Source organism: Geotrypetes seraphini, chromosome 5, assembly GCF_902459505.1.
Source record: "Geotrypetes seraphini chromosome 5, aGeoSer1.1, whole genome shotgun sequence".
NCBI classification, from domain to species: domain Eukaryota; kingdom Metazoa; phylum Chordata; class Amphibia; order Gymnophiona; family Dermophiidae; genus Geotrypetes; species Geotrypetes seraphini.
This window is the reverse complement of record NC_047088.1, coordinates 5,902,725-5,925,899: the sequence shown is the minus strand read 5'-3', so window position 1 is coordinate 5,925,899 and position 23,175 is coordinate 5,902,725. Positions and strand designations below refer to the sequence as shown.

General features: G+C 40.8%; 1 protein-coding gene across 3 annotated transcripts in view; it reads left to right on the top strand.

Moving 5' to 3' along the window:
• KIF4A (kinesin family member 4A) overlaps positions 1-23,175 on the top strand; it is a 303,471-nt gene that overhangs the window by 176,845 nt on the left and 103,451 nt on the right. For all 3 annotated transcript variants that reach the window (XM_033944715.1, XM_033944716.1, XM_033944717.1), the window contains exons 17-18: positions 16,028-16,172; positions 22,049-22,159. In XM_033944715.1, the coding sequence (XP_033800606.1) occupies positions 16,028-16,172; positions 22,049-22,159 (256 nt within the window). The remainder of the gene's footprint in view (positions 1-16,027; positions 16,173-22,048; positions 22,160-23,175) is intronic.

Here is a 23,175-nt window from a genome sequence, read left to right as displayed (position 1 = left end):
TCCTGTCTCCTTCTCTTGCACACAGGGCAGCCCTACATCGACCCCACTAATAACCTTGAGGAACAGATTCCAGATACTACAGGAAGGACCCGCGAGCGAGGCACAGGAGGTCAACATTCAGACAGTCCCAGTTCCAGAGACAACTGATCAGCTTCCCTCAAAGAAGCGTAGAGTAGTGGTCATTGGGGACTCCCTGCTGAGGGGCACCGAGGGACCAATCTGCAGACCGGATATGCAGTCGAGAGAGGTTTGCTGCCTGCCAGGGGCCAGGATCCGGGGCATGACCGCCTGCCTAGACCGACTCATCAGGCCCGAGGACTACTTCCCCATGCTCCTTATTCACGTGGGTACGAACGACACTGCCAGGAACACCCCAGAGAACATACCTAAGGACTTTGGAGCCCTGGGTGAGAGGCTGAGGCAGATGGGAGCGCAGGTGGTCTTCTTCTCGATCCTCCCTGTAAGAGACAAGGGAAGAGCTAGGGAGGAGCGTATCCAGAGGACGAACGAGTGGCTACATGAATGGTGCAGGGACATGAACTTCGGCTTCCTGGACCATGGAGAGGCACTAAAAGGACTGCAGGGACCAGATGGACTCCACCTGACAAGGAGAGGCAAGAACGTCTTCGGACATCGACTAGCCCACCTCCTCTGAAGGGCTTTAAACTAGGTAAGTTGGGGGAGGGTACCCACTCATGTACTAGCGTAGTAAGTAATTTTCCAGGAGAGGTGAATCGACACTCCATTTCTGAAACCGAGGTAAGTTCACACAGTAAAAACAATCATACAAAAGCCACTCAAACTCAGGCGGGAAATTCTACACAGGGTCTTAGCAAACATAAAGTATGGAGGGCTATGTATGTTAATGCACACAGCTTAGGCAATAAAATTCTAGAATTAGAGACAGAAATAACGAACGCCGACCTCGATGTAATAGCGATATCTGAGACTTGGTTCACAGACTCACATGGGTGGGACATGGCTATACCAGAATACAACTTACTTCGTCGGGACAGAGAGGGAAGGATAGGGTGTGGGGTAGCACTATACACTAGAGATAACATCAAAGTCACCAGAATCACAGATGTCAACTACACCAGGGAATCACTCTGGGTGAACCTGGCCAGAGGAAACGAAAAATGCTTGTATCTGGGTGTAGTATACAGGCCCCCAAAACAGCAGGAAGACAGGGATATGGAACTAATCAAAGACATTGAGAACATCACTTTACGCGGGGACACGGTTCTGCTAGGGGACTTCAATATGCCCGATGCTGATTGGAAGACACTTTCCGCTACTACCAGTGGCAGCAGAAGGCTTTTAACCTCCATAAAAGGGGCGCGACTCAAACAAATGGTGCTGGAGCCCACCAGAGATCAGGCGACACTGGACCTGATACTCACCAACGGAGAAAGTGTTTCAGAAGTTTCGGTAGGCGATACACTAGCCTCCAGCGACCACAACATGGTATGGTTCAACATCAAGATAGGCTTCACTAGATCAAACACAGCAACAAAGGTCCTCGACTTTCGGGGCATGGGAGACTTCGTCCATCAGGCGCTACAAAACCAAGCTGAAACCAATAATGTAGAGGCTATGTGGTCAATCCTGAAATGCACCTTGCATGAGGCAACAAACCGCTATATAAAAACAGTAAGCAAACGACGGAGAAAGAACAAGCCCCAGTGGTTCTCTGCAGAGATCTCGGATCTTGTCAAGGAAAAAAAAAAAGCTTTTATTTCCTACAAGCATACAGGAAACAGGGTGACAAAAGAAGACTATCTGACCAGGTCTAAAGCAGTCAAAGCGGCAGTCAGAGAGGCCAAGATTCAAACAGAAGAACAACTAGCGAAAAACATTAAAAAAGGGGATAAATCCTTCTTCAGATACATTAGCGACAGGAAACGAAACACAGATGGGATAGTACATCTCAGGAAAACAGACGGGACCTATGCAGAAATGGATTCTGATAAAGCCAAACTACTAAATGAATACTTTTGCTCAGTCTTTACTTGTGAGGCGCCGGGGACCGGTCCACAACTGCAGGCAAGGCAAACCTCGGAAGACCCGTTTCAAAACTTCAAGTTTACACCCAGCAGCGTCCATGGTGAACTATCAAAACTCAAGGTGAACAAAGCCATAGGACCGGACAATCTACACCCCAGGATTCTTAGGGAGTTGTGTGATGTCCTGGCGGAACCGCTATCCGTGCTGTTCAATCTTTCCCTAAGTACCGGAAAAGTCCCCATGGACTGGAAAACAGCTAACGTCATTCCATTGCACAAAAAAGGTTGCAGAATGGAGGCTGCGAATTACAGACCGGTCAGTCTCACCTCAATAGTGAGCAAACTCATGGAAAGACTTATTAAACAAGAATTAGATACGATCCTGACCGAGGAGAATCTACAGGATCCCCAGCAGCATGGATTCACAAAGGGAAGGTCCTGTCAATCCAATCTGATCAGCTTCTTTGACTGGGTTACAAGGAAACTGGATATGGGGGAAGTCTCTAGACGTCGTGTACTTGGACTTCAGCAAAGCTTTTGATAGCGTCCCGCACCGCAGATTGTTGAGCAAGATGACTTCGATGGGATTGGGAGTGATATTGACGACATGGGTCAATGACTGGTTAAGCGGTAGAATCCAGAGGGTGGTGGTTAACGGTACCCCTTCCAATACATTGGAGGTGACCAGTGGAGTGCCACAGGGATCGGTCTTGGGACCGATCCTTTTCAAAATATACATAAGAGACCTGACTCAAGGGCTTCAAGGTAAAATAACACTATTCGCCAACGACGCCAAACTATGCAACATAGTAGATAACAGCACCTTACCCGACAGTATGGAGCAGGACCTGCTCTTATTGGAACATTGGTCCTCGACTTGGCAGCTGGGCTTTAATGCCAAAAAATGTAAGGTCATGCACCTTGGCAGCAAAAACCCATGCAGAACTTACACTCTGAATGGTGAGACCTTAGCTAGGACTAGGGCAGAACGTGATTTGGGAGTAATCATTAGTGCAGACATGAAAACTGCCAAGCAGGTGGAGAAAGCTGCATCCAAGGCTAGACAAATGGTGGGATGCATCCGTAGAGGTTTCGTCAGCCGGAGGCCCGAAGTCATAATGCCCCTGTACAGATCCATGGTGAGACCTCATCTTGAATATTGTGTTCAATTCTGGAGACCACATTATCAAAAAGATGTGCGGAGAATCGAGTCGGTTCAGCGAATTACCACCAGGATGGTCTCGGGACTCAAGAACCTCCCATATGAGGAAAGACTGAATAAACTGCAACTATACTCGCTCGAGGAACATAGAGAGAGGGAGGACATGATTGAGACTTTTAAATATATCACGGGCCGCATCGAGGTGGAAGATGATATCTTCTTTCTTAAAGGACCTTCAACCACAAGAGGTCATCCGCTGAAAATCAAAGGTGGGCGACACCAGGAAATATTTCTTCACCGAAAGGGTAGTCGATCATTGGAATGAACTTCCATTGCAGGTGATTAACGCCAGCAGCGTGCTCGATTTCAAAAATAAATGGGATATGTATGTGGGATCTCTAGCCGGGTGAAGTCTGGGGGTGGGTCATTAGCGTGGGCAGACTTGATGGGCTACAGTCCTTTTCTGCCGTCATATTCTATGTTTCTATGTAATTTGTAGCTAAAGAGATATGATCAAGAAACTGTTTTATTTTACTTTTGTGATTATGATAAACACACTGAAGGCCTCAAAATAGTACCTTGCGGGCCGCATGTGGCCTCAGGGCCACGAGTTTGAGACCACTGATCTAGAAGATATTAAGAGTTTATTCTGAAAAAGATAAGACCAACCCAATGTATTCATTTTCATTCCCATACAATCAGATGTTCAAGATTTCCAAAATAACTATGTATATGATTTGCATGTACTGATTCTTTTGCATGGAAATATCAACAACCCCATTGGGTTGTGGCCCTTAAGGACTGTGGTTGCCCATTCTTGAGAGGTTCTCCAGTGCCTCTTAACCCAGTCCTCGGGTCACACCCAGCCAGTCAGGTTTTCAGGATATCCACAATACAGATGCATGAGACTTACTTGAACTGTCTCTTTGATATGTAAATTTATTTCAAGCATATTCATTGTGGATAGCCTGGAAACCCAACAGGGTTAAGATCCACTGCCATACATCATGAAGGGTAACATGTTGGTACCCTTTCTGCTTCCAGTGAATGGTAAACATGTGCCCTGTACTGTTGCAGAGTAGTCTTGGAAAACTGGTTGTCATGGTGGAGCAATGATGAGCTGGGGCATTAAGATACCTGTTTAATGGCTGCCCTTTAGCGTTAGAGGTGATAATTGAAGGAGTCTGGCTCCCTCTTCCTTCATTCCTTCTCAACCCTTCTGCTTGCCTTTTCTGCCCAAAATGGCTCATTGAAAAGCTGATGCAAGAAAGGAATATGACAATGGGGAGGGGGGGAGTCCTCTCCCTCTTCTACAAACAGTTTGATTCTAAAAATTGTCAAACGGGGTAAATTTCATCTGTATTCTAGACTGTTAGGAGCTCAACTGCTGTGTAAAGTTCGATAACGCCTGGTTCAGGATCCAGGAGTTGATTGAGCCCTACATCTACATAGTACTCCATCCCTTTCACAGAAAATTTCTATAGTTTCCCTCCTTGTGGAAACTGGCAGTTAAGAATTCTCCCTCTTGGCTGCTTCTCAGCACAAAGTTTTCTCCAGATATATCACTGTAGTTGCTCACCTGCAGAAGGACATAATATGCATGTTCTTCTACCTCAATGACTGGCTCATCATGGAAATATCCTTGCAAGAAGTTATCAGATCAATTTGCAACTTCCATGTTCTTAGATTGTCTGGGGTTCCTAATCAACTGTGCCAAGTCAATCCTTATTCTGTCTGACTGACTTTATCAGTGCATGTCTAGTCTTGCCACTAGGTAAGGTTTTCATCCCAGTGTCATAAGCAAACATCCCAAAGTCTCCAATTCATTGCTCTATAAAGCTGAAAGTTGCTCTGTCTAAGCCTTGTGGCAATAACCATCCACATGGTCTCTTTCACAGGACTGTGTGCAAGCACGCCATTTATTGGCACCTGAGGCGCAGATAAAAACAATTCTCTGCATCAGTCATGATAGCCCTTCACCTCAGTTAAGTGGTTCAGTAGTGACTGCAACATGACAATCTTCTGGAATGGGAATGCTTCCTTCAGCTGAGTTTTCAGATCACATTAATCAAGGGCATGTCTGTTATTTTACTTCCAAAGTCAAAATGATAGGTGTTTTATCCCATCCTGCAAACTGATCTTGCAGAAAACCACACACTCTTTTCTCTTCTCCCATATTGCCATTCCTTGGTTGGATCATTTTATTCTGTCCTTTAGTTTTTCTGTTTTTGGGGTAGTCCACCAGGAAATAACCATTCCCTCTTTCTTAATTTGAGAGGAAGTTGACCTTGGCCAATTGAAATCTAAATGGATTCCTCAGTTAGATAGTTTGGAACAGTGTGATGTTACTGATTTGTTTGAAGGGTGTGGTATACCTCATGTGATTGTCTTGATGAGATTGCCCCGGTGAAAGATTAAGCCATCAATCTGTTCTGTGGTTTACGGATATTTTACAAAGTTCCTAAACAGGAGTTACATAGACTGGAGTGGAAGTGGCGGAAGTGTAAAGATGACAACTCTTATATGGTCTATAAAGAGTATTCTTGTACAATCCCTCTGGAGGCTGAACTGGCAGGATCTTGCATCTCTGGTAGCTTCTGCTACAGGGCTACTAAAACTTGATCCCTCCCCTTTGGACTACCTGCCTGGGAGTTTCCTGTCATGCTCAGTTTTGTTACCTGCAGCTTCTCTGCATGGTTGAAATTGGTCTCTTCTGCTCATGATTTGTTTTCAATTCCTAGTATTTTTTTTATTTGTTTCGCGGGTTTGCTGTGGATCAACTCTGTACAAGTGATCCTTCAGCAGGAGATTGAAGACCTTTTTTTTTTTTTTTTTTAATAAATCTTTGAGTTTCAAAGCCAAACAAAGATCCCACGTTGGTTTCAAATTACAGGCCTATATCATTAATTAATGTAGATGGAAAACTTTTGGCTTAGCTTAACTCTCCCTTTTATTATTGATATGCACCAAACTGGATTTGTTGCTGGGAGACACTCATTTAACACAAGATTGGCTTTTCATATGTTAAATTTAACAAAAGCCATGAAAGATCCGGCTTTTTCTGTGTCCTTGGATGCAGAAAAAGCCTTTGATCGGGTGGAATGGACCTTCATGTATCAAGCTATGGAATGGTTTGGAATAGGTTCAGGATTTATACAAATGATTCAAACATTGTATAGCTCCCCGATTGCAAAATTATATATCAATAATAATTTCTCAGAACGCTTTAATTTGCGGAGGGGGTTAGACAAGGTTGTCCCCTATCTCCTTTGCTTTTTGATATTGTTTTGGAACCCTTGTTATTAGCTATTCAAAAGTAAAGGAGATACAGGGTATTCCTTATTCAGACCGGGAATACAAAATCTCTGCATATGCAGATGATATTTTGCTTCATTTGAGAAATCCAGAAACAACTATTCTATGCTTACTTGAATTGATTGAGAAATTTGGAAAATTTTCAGGGTATAAGATAAATTGGAGTAAATCAGAACTACTTCCACTAAACGTATATTGTACAAAGGGCTTATTTGATTCATTTTCTTTTGTATGGGAGGAAGATGGATTAAAATATTTGGGAATTTGGATAAAAAACACGCTGGAAGACACAATGAAAGAGAATGATAAATTTTTATTGCAGAAAGTATCAGAAATGTACGAGCAATGGAATCCTTTACATCTGTCTTGGTAGGGGAGAGTTCAAACTATTAAAATGATGATATTGCCTGTGGTTTATCATATAGAAATGTCCCAGTTTTTTTTAAGGGGTCCTTTTATAAAAAGTTAAAACAGTATTCTTATAAAATTTGTTTGGTTGGGCAAAACTCCTAGAATTGCCTTAGTATCTTTACAAAAATCAATTGCGGAGGGTGGAGTAAATTTTCCCAGTTTCTATAGGTATCATCAAGCCTATATTTTGCGACAGGGTATGTATTGGGTCCTCCCAGAGCTCATTGATAATACCCCAGATTGGTTGTGGTTGGAATGGCGACTCATGTTCCCTTTACAATTATGTCATGTACTTAGTATTAAAATGTCTAGATTATATAAAGAAAACAGAATATATATGGATACATGGAAAAATCTCCGATATGTTAGTAATTTAATGCCTATTCCAATCTTTTTTTTTTTCCAAATCTTTATTCATTTTAACAAATACATCAAGTGTACATTAAATATAAATTATCATAATACATTATCACTTGAAAATTCCATCACAATATGTATCTAAAAGATTTATATCTCACCCCCTCCCATAACCATACACAAATAATAAAATTCTTATGTATATTAATCATTTAAAATATGCAAATATATATGCAAATCTCCATAACTCACCCACCCACCCCCTTTCTTCAGTTATCACATAAGGAAAAAGAATAATAAATTAACATTAATCATTATAATAATTTATTATTGGCCCCCATACATCCTGAAATCTAGTAAAATGACCATTTTGTACTGCAATTAACCTTTCCATTTTGTACAGATGACACACTGAGTTCCACCAGAAGCTGTAATTTAGTCTAGAACAGTTCTTCCAATTAAACGTTATTTGTTGTATCCCCACACCTGTAAGGATCATCAGAAGCTTATTATTTGCTGCAGATATTTGGCTTTTAGTTCTCATACACATTCCAAATAGAACCGTATCATATGACAGTGCCACATGATTTTCCATTAAAAGATTAACTTGATCCCAGATTGATAACCAAGATGCCTGAATATATGGACAATAAAATAAAAGATGATCTAAAGTTCCAATTTCAATTTTACAATGCCAGCACCTATTAGACTTACAGCAATCTAATTTTTGTAATCTAGTAGGGGTCCAGAATGCTCTATGCAACAAGAAGAACCATGTTTGCCTAATAGATGCCGACATCGTACCTTTAATTCTCCAAGGCCAAATACGTGGCCACTGAGATGCATTAATCTGATGCTTAATCTCAATGCTCCAAATATCTCTTAATCCATTTTTAGGTTTCTTATTCAAATAATTAGATAAAATTTTATACCACTTTGCGGCTTGGTGTCCCAGAAAATCTGCCTGGAAACATAGGAATTCTAAGCTATAATGATTATTTAAAGATTTCCATTCAGGGAACCCTACCTGAATAGCCTGCTTCAATTGCAACCATTTATAACTTTGTTTTTTATTTAGACCATATTTATGTTGCAATTGTGAAAACTCAAGCAGTTTACCATTATGAATAACTTCATTTGAGGATCTTATATCTGCTTTAATCCAATCTTTCCAGACAACCTTAAACCCGCCTATTTGTATCTTGGAGTTTACCCAAATAGATTGATGTGTAGATTTTCCAATAGACTCAGGAGTTAATTTGTTTACAAATCTTAATGTTTTCTAAGTATCCATTAATACTCTATTGTCCGTACGTATTCTAGGCATCTTTATACTGAGCAGAAGATCAAGTCTAAGTGGGAATATAAGCGACCTCTCAATCCATAACCAGTCTGGCAGTTGTTCCAAAAGCTCTAGGAGGACCCAATACATACCTTGGCGCATGATATAGGATTGGTGATACCTATAAAAATTGGGGAAATTTACCCCACCCTCCTTAATTGGCCTTTGTAGAGACACTAGAGCAACTCTTGCAATTTTACCCAGCCAAATAAATTTAACCAGAATACTATTTAACTTTTTATAGAAAGACCCCTGAAAAAACACTGGTATCATGCCCAATTGGTAAAAACCACAGGCAGAATCATCATTTTAACAGTTTGAACTCTTCCCCACCATGACAAATGCAAAGGATTCCATTGCTCACACAACTCTGTTACTTTTTGTATTTTTCAACCAAATACCTAAGTATTTTATACCATCTTCTTTCCAAATAAAAGGAAAGGATTCAAATATACCTTTTGTACAATACACATTTAAAGGTAAAATTTCTGATTTAGTCCAATTTATTTTGTATCCTGAGAATTTTCCAAATGTATCAATTACTTCAAGTAGACATGGAATTGTTGTTTCCGGATTTCTCAAATGAAGCAAAATATCATCCGCATAAGCGGATACTTTATAATCCACTCCAGCACATGGAATACCCTGTATGTCCCTTGCCTGTTGAATAGCTAATAACAAGGGTTCAAGTACTATATCAAAAAGCAAAGGAGATAACGGACAACCCTGTCTAACCTCCCTTTGCAATTTAAAAGCATCCGAAAAATAATTATTTATATATAAACGAGCAGTCGGGGAGCTATACAGTGCTTGAATCATTTGTATAAATCCGGATCCAATACCAAACCATTCCATAGCTTGATACATGAATTTCTATTCTACACGATCAAAAGCTTTCTCAGCATCTAATGACACTGAAAAAGCCGGATCATTAATTTGTTTTGTTAAATAATACATCTGAAATGCCAATCTAGTATTATTGGAAGAGTGTCTTTGAGCAACAAATCCAGTTTGATGCATACCTATTATATGCGGAAGAGCTTTAGCCAATCTTAAAGCTAAAATTTTAGCTAATAATTTACAATCTACATTTATTAAAGAAATAGGCCTGTAATTTGAAACCAATGTTGGATCTCTATTTGGCTTTGGCAAAACAATAGTTAGAGATTCTGCCATAGTGCCTGATATACAACCTTTATTCAGTTGATCCTTATATAATTTTAACAAATAAGGTAAAAGGGAAATTTGAAATTCTTTATAAAACTCTACCGTAAATCCATCCCCACCTGGAGCGGTCCCAACTCTAAGGGACTTCAATGCTGTTTGTAACTCTTTTAGTGATATAGGTTCATCTAAACTTCTTTTTATATGATCAGGAACCTTAGGACCTTCAACTAAACTCAAAAAATCTAACCCATCTTTCTCTTTATTTAAATAAGACTCAGAAGAATAAAGGGACTTATAATAATTTAAAATTTTTTTTAATATATTTCCAATCTGCGAATGAGAATTTCCTAAATCATCTCTAATTATGCCTATTTTTTCCTTCCTTTTCTTTGCCTTTAAATAATTTGCCAATAATCTTCCAGCCTTATTTGAACTACCATAATACAGCTTGCTGAGTAAAAATATCTTTCCTTACTAACCTAGAGGAAACCTCATATTCACATTTTTTTTTAACATTATTTGAAATATATCCTATTCCCATTTGTTAATCAATTGTAATTCTAAATTTTTTATCTCTTTTTCCAAACTTACAAATTGCTTTCTTAGCTGTTTCTTGTTATATGCAGAATATGAAATAATTTGTCCTCTCATAGTTGCTTTGAAAGCATCCCATAAAATTTCAACCAACATTTCCTCTAAATCATTAAGTATAAAATATTCATTAATTTTGACCTGAAATTCTGTACAAAATTTAGAATCAGCAAGCAGTGCATTATCAAACCTCCACACAGGTTTGGAATTATCTTGATCTACTAAATTAATTTCTATCCATACACCACCATGATCTGACATTACTATTGGTTCTATGGAAGCTTTTACAACTTGTTGTAACATCTGACCCGAAATAAAAATATAATCAATTCTTGAAAATGATTGATGAACATGTGAACAAAATGTAAATTCCCGATCATTAAAATGAAGAATACGCCATATATCTTTTAAATTACATGATTGTATTAAATTATCTAAACCACAGTTCTTCAACCGCTGGTCCGCGGACCGGTGCCTGTCCGCAAAGGATTTGGTCCCCGCTGCAACGAAAGGCCGGCGTCAGCTGACTAAAAACTTCCTGTTGCAGTCGCTGTGCCGGGACTCCTGCCTTCGCCGGGACTCCTGCCTTCCACCGCGTTTGCCTCCTGCCTTGTCTCCTCACCTCCAGACCACCAGCGGCAGCTCTGTGTGCTTTTAACTTCAGCACAGAGCTGTCCCTAAGCAGTAGTTTAGCGCGGTTTCATGAGGCAGCCTCGGAGCCTTTGCTAAGCCGGCCCATATCACATTATCGAAGCGGGCCGGCCTAGCAAAGGCCCCGAGGCTGCCTCATGAAACCGCGCTAAACTACTGCTTAGGGGTAGCTCGGTGCCGAAGTTAAAAGTACACAGAGCTGCCGCTGTTGGTCTGGACTCTTGGGCCGCTGAAGGAGGGCAAAGAGCAGCTGTCCTGGAGGTTTCCCTTCCTCTCCTTTGCAGGTCCCTTTTTTTTTTTTCCTTCAAATGGCAACGGGCCCCTGCATCGACATCAATCAAGTAAGTTCCACTGTTCCTTGCAAGCGGTTCTGCTCAGCCAAAGCTTCCCCTCTGACATGAGCCACCCTCAGGGGAAAGAAAGTGACCCGCAAAGGTGAGGGGAAGGGGGGCAGATGATGGAAGTTGGGGGGGGAGAGAGAGAGAGAGAAGGGACAGATGATGGAATGGAGGAGATGAGAGAGAGAGAAGGGGACAGATGATGGGAGAGAGAGCAGAAGGCAGATGAATGTCAGTTGAGGGGAGAGCAGATGCTGAATGGAAGTGGGGAAAGAACACATACTGGATGGAAGGAGGAGATAAATAAAGGGGGAAGAAAATAGTAAGATAATGGAGGGGTGAGGGAAAGGGATGACAAGCTGTGGATAGACTCAGTGAAAAGAGGGAAACGGGACTAAATAGTAAGAAAGAATTTAATTTAGATGGAGGTAGAAAATAGAGAAGGAAGACAAGAGAAGAAAAGGAAAGAGAGAGCAGAGAATGATATCAGATCTGAGTGGAGGAAATGAGAAGAGAGAGATGCTAAAAACTATAGGGGGGAGGGAAGGACAGAGATGCCAGACCATGAGGGGAACAGAAGGAAGATGATGGAAGCCAGACCAAATTGGGGGTGGGGTGGGCAGGAGGAGAGATGGCAGGGAAAGATAGTGGATGGAAGGGGCAGATGCTGGACTGAAGAGACAGAAGGTTATCATGCCACTGTACTGGGCCATGGTACGCGTGAGTGGACTGCTGGTCATGATGGACCTCTGGTCTGACCCAGCAGTGGCAATTCTTATGTTCTTAGGGCAGACACTGGCTGGAAGAGAGTGAAAAAGCAATGAAAGCAGAAATCAGAGACGACAAAAGGTAGAAAAAAATAATTTTATTTCTATCTTGTGATTCAAATATATCAGATTTGAAATATGTATCTTGCTAGACATAACTGAGGAGTGCAAAGCCCAGGCAGTGCTTCTTTAGCTTCCAGCTGGCTTAGGGCTCTCTCTGACCAGGGGGCAGTTGCCTTAGTTCCACTCCCCTAACACCATTCCTGTCATGTGTGACTGTGGTATTCTGTTACATGATATTTGTGTAGCATTCTGTAATAATTTGGCTTATTCAGTTTTCTTGATAGTAGAGGGGATATATGTGAAGGGGAGGGGAGACAGGGGTTTTGTTGATCTTTGCCCTGTATTATTTGTATTTATAAAATGACAATTGTATAGAATATTGTTTCTTTTTATACTTTAATAAAATATGTTCAATATAAAATCATAACTATTTGAGGCTTGTGCGGATGGGATCAGATGGTTTGTGGGACCGAGCTCGCGGGGACGGGGCGGCGATGGTTTTTTAAAAAAAATTTCAGTCTTAGTAGTTTGCCGGTCCACGAAATAATTATTTTATTTCCGCCGGTCCATAGGTGTAAAAAGGTTTAAGAACACTGATCTAAACCCAATGATTTCATAATTCTACTAGGTTTTTTATCCATTATCGGATCTATAACAGCATTAAAATCCCCTGCCACCACTAAATTAGCAGTAGCCAGTGGTAAAACTAATTGCTGTAGAGCTTTAAAGAATTCATTTTGATTCGAATTAGGGGCATATATATTTAATAACGCCATTGTAGTATTGCCCATGCTCATGTCAACAAGTATCCACCTTCCTAGAGGATCTGCTTTAACCATATTAAATGTTGCCGAACATTTTTTATTAATCAATATTGCTACTCCTGCCTTTTTTTTAACCGCTGGTGCATGTAAACATTGTTTTATCCAATTACCTGACAGCTTCATGGATTCTGCCCCAGACAAATGTGTCTCCTGTAAAAAACATATCTACATTCTGTTGCTTGAGATATGACAATACCATTTTCCTTTTTATTGGATGATTGAGGCCATTTACGTTCAAGGAGAAAATTTTAAAACCCATTATATAAATGAAATTTATTATACAAATATATCCACCTCAAAAATAAAGTATAATCTTTTTCCTCACACCAAAAACTTAAACACACCCTTAAACCCTCATTCCTATCCCTCCCCAAAATAAATGCAAACTTCGAAATGCACATATTAGGCTAAGCAAAAGAAAAACTCCCCACAGGCAAATTAAATCCATTCAATCATTAACTTAAAAAACCTTAATAATAAAAAGAGAATCCCCCTAAGCAAAATAATAAAATTTCATAAAATTCCAAATCCTATTTCCTTAATATTTATTTCCCCCATATAATTGTTTTACTATTTATTTATTTATTAATGTTTTGATTTTTTTTTTCCAATCCAAAATCAGACCCATACTTTATATTAATTAGATTCAACGCCCACCTTATTAGAACCAAGAAATTTTTAGCCTTATAATAAATTCCATCCTATATTAAAATCATACCTTATCAAAAATTTAAAATGTTGGCATTTACTTACCGTATTTTCACTCATACCGCGCACCCGTGTAAAACGCGCACACGGGTATAGCGCGTGGGAAACTGTAATTTATGTAAAGAAATTTTTATATACCGCGCACACCCGTATACCGCGCATGCTGCCCCGACTCTCCTTTCGCCCGCCCCGACTCTCCTCTCCCCCTTGAAGTCCTGTCCCCACTCTGAAAGCCTGATGCCCCCCCCCCCCCCCCGACATCCAATTCACCCCGCAGGACCGCTCGCACCCCCCCCCCGACGTCTGATTTCCCCCCCCCCCCCGCAGGACCGCTCGCATCCCCACCCCGAAGGACTGCTCGCACCCCCACAGCCTCCCCCCCCCATCATGGAGAAGCTCCTACCGTTCTCCTGCTGCTTTCTCTGCCGGCAGTCCCGGGCCTTCTGTGAGCCCTGCTCTGAAATGCTTCCTCTTCTGGCGGTCCCGGCCCTTCTGTGAGCCCTGCGTCTGCGCTGCTTCCTCTTCTGGCGGTCCCGCCCTTTCTCTGATGTCAGAACTAAAACTGTTAGGGCTCTTCTGCTTGGAAAAGAGAAGGCTGAGGGGAGATATGATTGAAATCTACAAAATCCTGAGTGGAGTAGAACGGGTACAAGTGGATCGGTTTTTCACTCCATCAAAAATTACAAAAGACTAGGGGACACTCGAAGTTACAGGAAAATACTTTTAAAACCAATAGGAGGAAATTGTTTTCACTCAGAGAATAGTTAAGCTCTGGAACGCGTTGGCAGAGGATGTGGTAATAGCAGATAACGTAGCTGGTTTTTAGAAAGATTTGGACAAGTTCCTGGAGGAAAAGTCCATAGTCTGTTATTGAGAAAGATATAGGGGAAGCCACTGCTTGCCCTGTATTGGTCACATGGAATGTTGCTACTCCTTGGGTTTTGGCCAGGTACTAGTGACCTGGATTGGCCACCGTGAGAATGGTCTTTTGGGCTTGATGGACTGTTGGTCTGACCCAGTAAGGCTATTCTTATGTTCTTATAGTGTGTTTGGATGTGTCAGCGGCTTTCAACATCATTAATCATCAAATTTTGCTAACAAGATTATGAGTGATGGGTATTTCTGGCATGGTTCTGAATTGGTTTGAGTCATTTTTTGATAATCGTTCTTTTCCCATAGAAGTGGATGGGACGAAATTAAATTCGGTATCCTTGGTTTGTGGGGTTCCACAGGGATCCACCTTTTCAGTGATTTTGTTTTAACGTTTACCTGTTTCTACTCTGTTAGGTGTTAGGTTTCACCTTTGTGTTGACAACATTCAATTCCTTATTTTGATTATTTTAGTGTCTCTAATTATTGGCTTTTAACTTTTTTTTAGTTTTATCAACTTTTGGTATGGTTTTTTTTTAACTACTGTAAACCGCATAGAACTGTACAGTCTTGTGGTATATAAATTTATTATTAATCCTATTGAAAAATCACAGGATGAATCGTTATCACATCTGAATGATTGTTTTGGTGTTATTCAAGACTGGATGTTTCAAAATCAATTGAAGTTAAATGTCTGTCGTGAGAAAAATCTGGCATCATGTCCATTCGAGATTTCCCTTGCAGGTTACATCGTCCCAGTGCGAAGGCAGTGCAGATATTTGGGAGTCATGTTTGACTCTACTCATGTCTTAAGGCCCAGATCAAGGCAGTAATATCTGACACGTTTTTCAAATTGCGTCTATTCAGAGGTTACGTGATTATCTCAATGACAATTTTAAAACTGTTATCACATTGATGATTACAGCTTTACTTGACTATTGTAATTCCATCTATTTAGGCTTGCCTAGATGTGTCTTACGCGCTTTGCAGCTTGCACAAAATGCCACTGCACGCCTTATTGAACATGTTTCAAAATTCGATCATATTACTCCGATACTTCGAGAACTTCATTGGCTACCTGTTGATACACAGGTTGAATTTAAGATCCTTTGCATGTTCAAAGCGCTTCAGCATAACTGCCCTTCAAGTGTCTAGTCTCTATTGCAGTGGTATTGTCCCTCCTGTAAGCTATGGTCCTCAGACAGTTTGAAAATAGAAATTCCCTCACTAGCTGTCTGTCTCCATCTGCTGGCAGAGGACATAAACTCTCCAGGTTTTGATCTGGAGGGACTAAAAGAAAGAAAATTAGCAGGTAAGAACCTAATTTCTCCTTCATGCATTAACAGAAAGAAAATTATGAAAGGAAGAACCTAATCTTCCATTAAACTTTCTTAAGCTGAATGCCATTTTGAGTTTTCACTACAACTGTCCTTACATAGCTGTCTCTCTCTATAGATTAAGTGAGCGCCGCCGGAGAAGGCTGCAGGAATTGGAAGCCCAAATGTCAGAATTGAAAAAGAAACTGAATGAGCAGTCAAAGCTGCTGAAGATGAGGGAATCAACAGACCACACTGTCAGCAAATTGAACAAGGAGATTCAGGTACAGCTTGCTGGCAGTATTGAAGTAGTTGCTGTTCTCAGTATATTTAGCAGTGTTGAATCCTGTGAGATGTTCTGAATAATGGATACGGTTTCTAAAGGGCAGTGTTGACACTTCATGATGTTCCCCTACAGACCACGTTACCTGCTGAATGTGGAGCAAAATCTTGGCTAGTAAACTGACGGTTACACATAGAGATCAGTATGGCTTTATGCACTCCTGCTCCCCAGATGACAATTCTAGCCTGTTTGTCATATCTACTTAAGTAACTTAAGAAAAGATGATAGTTTATAGATTTGGCACTTGACAGAGTGGAATGGTTCAGTATATGTACCAAATTTCATGAATTGATTCATAACTGCCATAGTGGGGCAGACCATAGATCCATCAAGCCCAAGATCCTGTTTCTAACAGTAGCCAACCCAGATCCCAAATACCTAGCTAAATCCCAAGTAGTAAAACAGATTCTATGCTGCTTCTCCTAGGAATAAGCAGTGGATTTCCCCAAGCCAGCTCAATAATGACCTATGGACTTATCTTTTAGGAAATTATCCAAACCTTATTTTAAAACTCCGCTAAGCTAACCGATTTCATTCATATTCTCTGGCAATGAATTCCAGAGATTAATTACACATTGTGTGAAGAAATATTTTCAGTCCTTATACTCTTACCCTAGGGCCCAAATGCTTATTAATAGCAAACATACCCATTTTTTCCCCATTATCTGGCGGGAGTACACAAGGTTGTCCTCTCCGCCTTCTTTTTGATGATAGTAACAAAAACCCTTGGTGTTGACCATCAGTTGCCAGACATTCTTGGTATCTGATTAGTGAGAAGGAATTCAAATTTTCCTTGTATACTGTCAACTTAATAGATTGTTGGTTACATCCCTGCTATATTAAAACTTGTAGGCTTTTATACCATTGTCCAGATACAAGGTAAACGGGACCAAAGCAGAAGGTCTCCCTCTCAGTAAACACACTCATCAGGTAAATATAATGGCCTTTCCTATTAAATGGCAGCCCAAGTTTCCATTGTCAATGCCAAACCAGACCATAACCCAGGGTTATGTTTCCCCACCAGCAGGTGGTTACAGAGAAAAAAAATCCAAAGAGCTTCACCCTTTAAGGGTGGAATGTTACAGCCTGGAATGTTGAGTATTTTTCTCTGTCTCCAAGCGGATGGTGGATGGATCGTGGAGCTCTTTGGTGCCTGTCTGATAGCTCCTGACCCATTTAATCCTGGACAGTTGAGCAAGGGGTTATGCTGGTCATCTTTGCTCAGTTTATAGTCTGAACTTTCTCATTGAGCTTGGTTGACACCCAGAGCTTTTAGGTCCTGCATTCCTGAGCGTGCATGATATCTAGTGGTACCAGTTCCCTCCTGACCTCTGAGGTGACTTTGGAGTATGAAATTATTAGAACTTGTATGTGTGTCAGTCTCCTGAAGAAGAAGAATGCATTGATTTTACTTCACTGAGATAAGTTGTTGATGGCCATAAACTTTCTGCACCTATAATTTGTGTGTTTAAAGTTTTTAATAGTTGGTAACCCAAAAAAATTATATTTTTACTGCTTTTACCAGTATCTGTATTTTCAGCCTGATAGTTTTTCTTTTCTCCTTCAGGGTGTTTATCAGGAGACTGATTTTATTTTTCCTGCCATTAGCTGCCTCAGAGTTGGCAGTGTGTTTTGTTGTTTTTTTATTGGCTGAGGGGTCACTCGCCTCTTTGTGGTGAGCATGATTTTCCTATGTTTATTTGTCACTGGCTTATTTCTAATGTGTTTTTTAAAAAGTCGCTGCTTGAGCACACTTTGAGGTGCTCCAGTCCAGTTTTGTAGCTGGCAGTTCAGTGAGGCATTTCATCTCCACAGTTCCCCACTTTCACACTGTTTGGCTTGGTTTGTTTTCTCTGTGGTGCTCAACTACATTTCCTAATTCTCTCCTTAATGTACAATATTACAGTACATTAAGCCCTTTTCCTGGAGTCTTTGGTCCAGTTTTGTGCTATTTTGATTTAGTTCTAACATCACTCTTAGGGCTTTTGGCTGAGCTCCTAGGCAACGCGATATAACCACACTCGAGAAATGGGCAGCGACATGGCAAATGAGGTTCAACGTGGATAAGTGTAAGGTGATGCATGTCAGTAACAAGAATCTCGCACACGAGAGAGAAACAAGATGGTGACGAGAGCGGACGCCTGAGTAGGAGGCTCCCTCTCTTGCAGTCGGCCGGCGTTTGCTGTGCGACCTAGCAGCCCTCTTACCTCAATATGGAAAAGAGGAAAGGAGCCCTTCGCAGCAATCCTCCGGCGGCGATAGCGGCACTGCATCTGGTGCAGACTACAATTGAAGGAGCATTGGCCCGCTCGAGCGAATCTGAGGGGGGAGGGGGTGATGGAGCAGCACTGGTAGCCTCGGGGGGGGGGGGTTTGGTGGAACGAATTGTTCAAGTTTCCATTATCTTCTATGGGGAAAGTTGCTTTGATATACGAGTGTTTTGGTTTAAGAGCATGCTTCTGGAACGAATTATGCTCTTAAACCAAGGTACCACTGTACTAGGAAGAGCGAAACTAGGCTCACCATGTCTTGATATGTGCCCGATATATCCGATGAGAGAACTTGAAGGCCCAGGATTCGCCTACATCACTGACATTACTAATATATCGCTACAGTACAGAGAGGTCCCACTCAAATGGAAACTCTGACATTAAGCCCATTCTGAAGAATAAAGGAAAAGACCTAAAAGATCTCTCCAACTACAGACCGGTAGCCAACCAACCTTGGGTATCTAAACTAATAGACAAACTGGCCTGCCAACAAATATCAGACTTCCTAGAAAACTCATCAAAGCTAGACTAGCCACAATCATGGTTCAGAAGATACCTGAGCATGGACACAGTACTAGTAGCGGTGCAGAACTCTGTTCTCAAACACCATGCTAAAGGAGAGGACATGCTGCTGGGGTTCCTGGAACCTCTCAGCCTTCAACCTAGTCCAACACACATTGCTAAAATCGAGATGCAGAGAATTAGGCCTCAAAGGAAGTCATGGCATGGATAGAATCCTTTCTATTGAAAAAACCAATGAGTAGTATGACGGGGGGACTACAAGAAATAGACATAGGAGTACCACAGGGATCATCCATGTCACTCATGCTGTTCAACATCTTCCTCCAACCATTGGGGAAATTCATCAGAGAACAAGGATGGGAATGCTACATCTATCCAGATGACATCCAACTGGTCATCCCAGTGAAGAAATGGGACGTGAAGACCAAGCAGAAGATCAAGACAAGCCTAGAGAAAATCTTTGGTTGGTTCCAGATAAACAGACTAATAGCCAACAGGGAAAATCTGAACTACTTTAGTTAACAAAGGGGGGAGGGGGGAAGCAGCCCAAGTTACCAACTAACTCTGAAAGGCAACACCTTAAAATCATCCACCAAGGGAGTGAGAAACCTAGGAGTATGGCTAGACTCAAACGTGGCCATGACAATACACATCCAGCGCATCATGAAAAATGCTTATGGCAAACTCTGCTGGGTCAGAGGACTAAAACCCTACCTAACCCATCAAGTAATGCCCTACATAGTAATATCCCTGGTACTCTCAATCTTCGACTACTGCAATGCATCCAGCTGGGCACTCCAAAGTATGTGATCAGACGGATCCAAATAGTACAAAACGCAGCAGCTAGATTTCTGCTGGGAAAATCAAAGTAGATGAGTGCCACCTGCTACTGAAATCAGGGTGAAATTCAAGATCATGTTGCTGACACACAAAATCATTCATCTGTCAGAACCGCAGTACTAGCCAAGAATACCTACTTGGAAATATCCTCCTTCAGAGATATCAAATACAAAAGCATCAGGAACAGAATGTTCTCAATGATGGCCCCAATGTGGTGGAGCTCCCTATCGAAGGAATTAAAACTAGAAAAGGACACCAAAAAAATTCAAGAAAGGAATAAAGATGATACTCTTCACAGCACACTTTAGCAAATAAAGAAATATCTAGGGGAGAATAGCATTATGGAGGAAACAGCAGGCTACCTCCCACTTGGAATAATACAAAAAGATGAGTATATGACAATACAGAAACAATAATTATATATGTATGTAGATGGTATAAATAGGTAAGATTCACATATTTAGCTCACGTATTGTAACACTAGTACTGGAGCTCATGCAAGCTGCTCAGAATTGACTCCCCAGTAGCTGTAGTCTTTAGCCATCTTCATTTTTCCAGATTATATCAATACCAATTACATTTGAAACTCCCATTTGCTGATGCTGCAGTTCACTCCTCTGGTTTTCTTTGTCCCACCCTAACTGGGGCACTGGTTGCTACATCCCATTCTTCCTGGACTGGTCTGGCATAGACGTAATGGAAGGGAAAATTGTTTCTTACCTGATAATTTTCTTTCTTTTTAATCATGCCAGAGCAGTTGAGAAGCCCTCACTATCTGGTTTTCCTTAAATATTTTCTTCTTACAAGTAGTAATTTCTGCTTTTAATTTCTTTCACATGGATGCTTCACATCTCTAAGAGCCCCATTCTATAATGTTAACAATACATCTTTTCCAATTATCAGTTATGTTTGTTATGAGCACCATTGCTGGGCTATTTGAAATAATGAACATTCTAGACTGCACGATACCCTTAAAGGGCGAAGCTGTTGGAGCTATATTTTTCTCCATCTCCATTCCCTGGTAGATGGACATCACATAACTCATTTGTTTTGGACTGGTCTGGCATGACTAAAGGTTTAATCAGATGATAAATATAATTTTCCTTCTTGGATATCTTAGGATATGGGTGAAGCCAAACTATAGAAGAAATGGTTGCTAAGAACACACAGCCTTAAGTCACTTTTGTGTTAGCCATGATAGGGAGCATTAGAAACTATAAAAATGGACTTGGAGGTTGAGATATACAATGTTGGCATCTATGAAACAAACGTGGGGGTTTTTTTCTTTTACATAGAGCATTATGGACCCAGTTCGTTGACAAAAGTTAGATAGCTCTAAATCTAATAGATGTTGGCATTGAGTCTTTAGATCATTTATTGTTCTACTGTCCATTTATTTTGGAAATCAATAAGGGGGCCAAATAAATTGTTTATTGGAAAACCCGGTTGCCTTGTCATATGATACTGTATTATTTGGCATGTCAATGAGGGCTAAAAGCCAAATTTCATCTAAGAACAATAGGCTTCTATTAATTATGACAGGAGTTGCTGTACAACAAATAACAAGTAATTGGAAAAATTGGAGAAGACTTAACTACAGTTTTTGGTGAAATTCGTTGTGTCACATATACAAAATGGAAAGAACAAGGGGTTTTATAAAAAATTTCAAGATGTATGGAGGCCATTAACAAACTATTTCAAAGAAGAAATTTTATTTTTCCCTTAATAGTATAAGTTCAAGATAAGGGGGAGGAATAACTTATGAATTTGAAATGGGAAGAAGGATAGAAAATATTAAAGTATGTAACTATTATATACATAATATGAAAGGGGTGGGAGAGAGGGAGATAAACTATAATTTGATTTATTGCTGAATATTAAGTGTTTTATTTAAGCCCAATAGATTGTATTTGTTGATGCACTTGTAAGTTTGAAAAATGAATAAAGATTTATTAAAAAAAAAAAAAAGAAACTATAAAAATGACTAACCACTAAGTCAATTATGTTCATATACTTTCTGCAATCTTATGCATCTCTTTCTAAACATTTAAAGCAAAAAAAAGTCATTTATGGAATTTTGAACCCTCAAGCATTACTACTTGGAAATTGAAAAGGCATTGATTATCTGAGTGTTGTATGAGAAATTTGGCAGCGTCTCTGATAGAGCCCCTTGTTTCTTGTGTAGCTGATGAAAACACAGAGGGTGCAACTGATGAGGCAGATGAAAGAGGAAGCAGAGAGGTTCCGTCACTGGAAGCAGCAAAAAGATAAAGAGGTTATGCAGCTGAAGGAACGGGTGAGTGTTTATGTACAACAGGAAGAGGCAGAGGCAGAATGTGGGTTTTATGCACATTAACATTCATCATTCTTCCAGACAAGTCAATGTTTGGGTGTCCTGCCAGCAGATGGATCTTCACCTTACCCAGCCAGTATTTCTCAATCTAGCAGATGGTAGGTGTGAGTGCTTATACTGTCTGGATCTGTTCATGTAGGTTGTAAAGGGAGTTGAGGCCTTTTTTTGGTGGTAGCTTCCACAGAAGCAAGTTTCAGGGCCCCATTTGGAGTGGAAAAATAAACCTAAAGACCTTGGAGAACTAGGGCTGCATAGCCTAAGTGTTTGTCATGTAAGGGCAATAGGGGCACACCCAAGGCCCCTAAGGTAACTTCACCCCACAACCATTCACAACTTCTCACCATACCAAGTAAACACATTCACACAAAATCTCATATGCAGTATACATGGGAATATATAACAAAGAAAATCGTATAACCCAATAATGTGTTACAGTTTATTACAGTGGTCTCAAACCCGCGGCCCACCAGCTACTATTTTGAGGCCCTCGATATATTACCATTATTCTGGAACGTTGCCCACCTCACTGCTGTAACCTCATGCAAGCATTTTCCTGCGTCTGTATGCAATTGTGTTGTGAGGTGGAGTGGAGAGGACAATCGCATACAGATGCAGGAAAGCGCTTGCGTGATGTTACAGCAGTGAGGCGGACAATGTTCCAGAACATAAGATAACCATTGGAGGCAGTGCAGCTTGTGCATTTGTACATAATATCGTGAACTCTCGCAAAATTTGGCACCTCTCCTGGCAGTGAATGCTTGATGTAAGATGGCGGTTGTGTCCGGTGCTGGAAGAGGTGAGAGCTGAAGGCGGTTACAGACACGACCACTGGACACTTAAGGCACAAGTTTTCTAGGCACAAGTCGGATATTCTGTATCGCCTGGTAAACTGATATAGTCCTTATGAATGGGTTATATGCCTCACTGCTACCAGCAGGTGGAGACTGAGAGCAAACTTG